The sequence below is a fragment of the Solanum stenotomum genome, unplaced genomic scaffold, assembly GCF_019186545.1.
Source record: "Solanum stenotomum isolate F172 unplaced genomic scaffold, ASM1918654v1 scaffold25311, whole genome shotgun sequence".
In the NCBI taxonomy this organism is placed as follows: domain Eukaryota; kingdom Viridiplantae; phylum Streptophyta; class Magnoliopsida; order Solanales; family Solanaceae; genus Solanum; species Solanum stenotomum.
Genome location: NW_026028480.1, coordinates 488681 through 493847, shown reverse-complemented (window position 1 = coordinate 493847; position 5167 = coordinate 488681). Strand labels below are relative to the sequence as shown.

General features: G+C 34.6%; 1 protein-coding gene across 1 annotated transcript; it reads right to left on the bottom strand.

Annotated features, from left to right (window-relative positions):
* Positions 1–4722, bottom strand: LOC125851376 (putative F-box protein At1g46840). Its single transcript, XM_049531173.1, has 3 exons — positions 4480–4722; positions 252–826; positions 1–129 (listed from the first exon to the last, which is right to left on the bottom strand). The coding sequence occupies exons 1-3, from the start codon at positions 4686–4688 to the stop codon at positions 77–79; spliced, it is 837 nt and encodes a 278-aa protein (XP_049387130.1). The 5' UTR covers positions 4689–4722; the 3' UTR covers positions 1–76.
* Between the last annotated feature and the right edge of the window lie 445 nt (positions 4723–5167).

Sequence of the window (5167 nt, the reverse complement as noted above, 5' to 3'; positions counted from 1 at the left end):
ACTATACTCCTTCGCCCAACTACAACTTACCTCATCTTTCAGTATCCACAAGTCTAGAATTGAACTCTTGAGAAAGTTAGCATAGTCTGGTAGGCAGACCGTCCCTTTCAAATCCATCAAATCCAATCCCTGAAAATCAACAAAAGCTGATGGGCAACATATAGATATAAATTTTTCATTTTCAAATTCAAATGACATAACTCGAGGTTGGCCATAGTAAACTACTTTATCCTTTGCCAACCAATACATACATTCATTAACTAACACCCCGGGAAAAACCGGATGATATGGAGGTTGCTGCGCGATTTCTTTCCATCTACTATTCAAAATGCCCCCACTATTTAGAGTAAAAACTTCACATCTTAGCTGCGTAAGGACAACATCAACAGGAAGAGTACCGGGGGGACCCATATAGAAAAAACGCACCACTTTGTATTCCTTCTTTGAATGAAGATATCCAAAACCAAAATGTTCATATCCAGGGATAGCAGAAGGTGAACACTCGGGCAATTCACGTAATTGATGGATGGCGGGATTGCACAAATAAATACGACAATCTGTTGAAAGGCAAACCAAACCAGCGCTTACAGTCCAGCGGCTACAATGGATTTGTCTATCAGGATAGTGAGTGATTGTGTACAAATCCTCATTTCTTCCTTCCATGTCAAGTGAAACAAATTGTAGTTTCAACTTACCTGACCGGCGCAAATAACGGAATGTTTTCACAAAGAGAAGTTGAGGGGCATTTTCCATCAACTGTTGTTTCTGATGAGAACAAAGGAACATAGGACTAATAATACATTCATTCCATGACTTGGATATGCACCTTGAGATGGATAATGTTTTCACCGTGCATTTTAGAAAAATACAAGTTAAAACATCACCAGACAGCTTATTAAATTGATCACTACTATTCTCTTCCTCCTTTATGACGATACTGCTACATTTCTTCCTCCTTCGTATTGATATTTCCTTCTTCTTGTTAGGCTACAATGGATGTCGCAAACAAATATATCTTATGATGCAACGCGGCATAGTTAAAAGCCAAAAAACACAAGAGAGCGCCCTGGACTCATTACATTAATATATCAAGAGTTGTGCTTTTAAAGACAAAGTTCATTCGCGAAGCAATGAACCTACGCTTCAGAACTTGAGCACGCCTTTAATAACACTGCTTAATTCAAGTAACTTTGTCTATCAGAAAATATTATTGACTACTCATTATCAATAATTTATTGAAATTTGGAATGAGATCAGTTTGATTTGTCTTACTTTTACCTTTTTACTCTATTTCCAATCCTAGAATGTCTCTGTATTTTTTCATACTCATTCTTTTACTCTTTAATTTTATTTATGACAAGGAAAATCCGCAGCCGTATAGGGTAAAACCCTGTCTACCTTCTCAAGCCTCTCTACCATACCCTTAGAAAGTGATAACAGATGACCTCCATTACTAAATGGAAGAACTTTTCAAACTAGTTGATAGTTGTTCCTCCAATGCAATAGAAGGAAACCACATAAGAGAATAACCCCGCACTAAGTGCCACGAGGTCGACCTAGGTAACTTTTAAATTCTAACTAAAAGGACATATTATACATATCCGTAATTTAAGACCACAAGATTTAACAGTGTCTTTATTTCTTGAATTCTAGGCCAAGTTCAAAACCAAACGAACAAATTGTACTAGAAAACAACAACATACCAAGTGTGCATCCAAGAGCTTAATCTAGATCTAGCCATCATTGAATAACATAGACAACAACATAGTCAGTATAATCAAACAAGTGGGGTATGGGGAAACATAGAACAAAAATAGTATTGTGAATTTTTTTTTTTTTTTTTAAAGTCCATTGGTTAACTTTTGTGTAAATTGATGAAAGCAATGAATATTTCATCATAAGATTTGCAAAGCAGTGAACTTCTGTGTAAAAAAATTAAAATATGGTTGACAAAAAGCAACAATTAGTTGGCAAAGGTGGTACCTTTTTTTCTTTGCTTCGAGTTACTTTCACCATTTTTCCTATGAATTGAGGGAGTGAATGAGAGAGAAAAGAGGTCGAAAAAGTATAATATAGGACTTTCTAGTTTCTTTTTAAAGAATTTTAACCCTATTTAACAAGGTATTAAACCTACGTATTTTTAATAAAAAAGGGCAACTTTTAAAAGTGATTATAGTTTGAACTTAATTAGGATCTATAGCTATAGTTTGTTAATATAAATTATAATTACAATTTACATGTTAGGGAAGGAGAGAGACGAGCGAGACTAGAAGAGTGAGGACAGAGGGGAGCATAAGAGAGAGAGGGGGGGAGGAGAGAGACGAGCAGATCTGAGAGAGAGGATAGAGGAGAAAGAGAGAGAAGAGAGAAGTTTGCTATAAAACTCTACATATAGCTATAAATTGTAATATTTTAAACTATAGTGATTTATCATAAATATACATATCATATGCATATTTGCCTTGTTGTGCAACATTCTAATTTTTTTAAAATTGAGATACTCCTAATACACAAGGAGAGAGGGAGAGAGTATATGTTTTTGAAACAAATTACACCTTATTCATCGAGTGTTTTCATGATCATTAAATTTTTTTTAAGAAATATAAAATAGCAAACTATTAATTTAAATTAAATGCTATAACCACATTTTCATTTAATTGTATTCCGTAGCAAACACTTGTCATTCACCTCTTTCCCCAGAGAATCTCGCCGCCACTCTCCCTGATCTCGCTCGCCTCTCTCACTTTATACAAACACAAATGTATAAATTGTGTTTGTGTTTGTAGAAAGAGAGAGAAAACGGTATATACAAACACAAATACATATATTTTCGTCCTATACACTTATAATTATACAAATACAGATCTTCGCCTACCAGTTCTCTTTTGCCTTTCTCTCTTTCTCACTTTATACAAACACAAAATTATACAAATTACAATGTATAATTTGTGTTGTATAAAGCGAGAGAGAGATTTGATATACAAATGTTTTATTTCGATTCAATTGTATACAAATTCAAATTTTATGCAGATATACAAACACAATCATTGATACATATACATAGTAGTTTCATATATGCAATTATCTAACCGATATACACATACAATCGTTACGCTTTTTATACAAACGAATGCCTGCCTGCGATTTATACAAATTTGATGCTTTATAGCAAACATAAAATTTGCTATGAAGCGCAATTATGCAAACTATAGTTATATCATATAAATATGATTTTTATGTTTGCTAAATCTAAAATTTAAAATATTTCTGATGAAAAACTCTTATTTCAAATAGTAGAGTAACAATGTAATTGCCTTGAATGAAATAATCAACAAAAAGTTGACATGGGTTACAACATCATCACATGAAGCAAAAGAAAAATGCAATTGCATTTAACAAAGAAATATGAGTTTAAACATATATAAATACTTGAAAGGGACTTAAGAATCTAAAGAGAACAAAGTTTTCCAGTATATACGAAACAGTCCTGTCCCATGTGTTTGTCTTTCGACTTGTCTAAAGCATTTTGTTTTTAAGTCATAGAAGATGACGACCATCATCACCCCCAATTGTTGACGGAATATTATTTCTTCATTCCATGAGCTGTAAAAACAACCTAATTTCTCAGGGTCGAACCTTATCCCCAAATTGATACTATACTCCTTCGCCCAACTGCAACTTACCTTATCTTTCAGTATCCACAAGTCTAGAATTGAACTCTTGAGAAAGTTAGCATAGTCTGGTAGGCAGACCGTCCCTTTCAAATCCATCAAATCCAATCCCTGAAAATCAACAAAAGCTGATGGGCAACATATAGATATAAATTTTTCATTTTCAAATTCAAATGACATAACTCGAGGTTGGCCATAGTAAACTACTTTATCCTTTGCCAACCAATACATATATTCATTAACTAACACCCCGGGAAAAACCGGATGATATGGAGGTTGCTGCGCGATTTCTTTCCATCTACTATTCAAAATGCCCCCACTATTTAGAGTAAAAACTTCACATCTTAGCTGCGCAAGGACAACATCAACAGGAAGAGTACCGGGGGGACCCATATAGAAAAAACGCACCACTTTGTATTCCTTCTTTGAGTGAAGATATCCAAAACCAAAATGTTCATATCCAGGGATAGCAGAAGGTGAACAGTTGGGCAATTCACGTAATTGATGGATGGCGGGATTACACAAATAAATACGACAATCTGTTGAAAGGCAAACCAAACCAGCGCTTACAGTCCAGCGGCTACAATGGATTTGTCTATCAGGATAGTGGGTGATTGTGTACAAATCTTCATTTCTTCCTTCCATGTCAAGTGAAACAAATTGTAGTTTCAACTTACCTGATCGTCGCAAATAACAGAATGTTTCCACAAAGAGAAATTGAGGGGCATTTTCCATCAACTGTTGTTTCTGATGAGAACATACGAACAGGGGACTAATAATACATTCATTCCATGACTTGGATACGCACCTTGAGATGGATAATGATTTCACCGCGCATTTTAGAAAAATACAAGTTAACACATCACCAGATAGCTTATTAAATTGATCACTACTATTCTCTTCCTCCTTTATGAGGATACTGCTACATTTCTTCCTCCTTCGTATTGATATTTCCTTCTTCTTGTTAGGCTGCAATGGATGTTGCAAATAAATATATCTTATGATGCAACACCGCATAGTTAAAAGCCAAAAAACACAAGAGAGCGCCCTGGACTCATTACATTAATATATCAAGAGTTGTGCTTTTAAAGACAAAGTTCATTCGCGAAGCAATGAACCTACGCTTCAGAACTTGAGCACGCCTTTAATAACACTGCTTAATTCAAGTAACTTTGTCTATCAGAAAATAATATTGACTACTCATTATCAATAATTTATTGAAATTTGGAATGCAGATCGGTTTGTTTTGTCTTACTTTTTCCTTTTTACTCCATTTCCAATCCAAGAATGTCTCTGTATTTTTTTCATGCTCATTCTTTTAATCTTTAAATTTTTTAGGACTAGGGAAATTTGCAGCCGTACAGGGTAAAACTTTTTCCATCTTCTCAAGCCTCTCTACCATATCCTTAGAAAGTGATAACGGATGACTTCCATTACTAAATGGAAGAACTTTTCAAACTAGTTGATAGTTGTTCCTCCAATGCACTAGAAGGAAA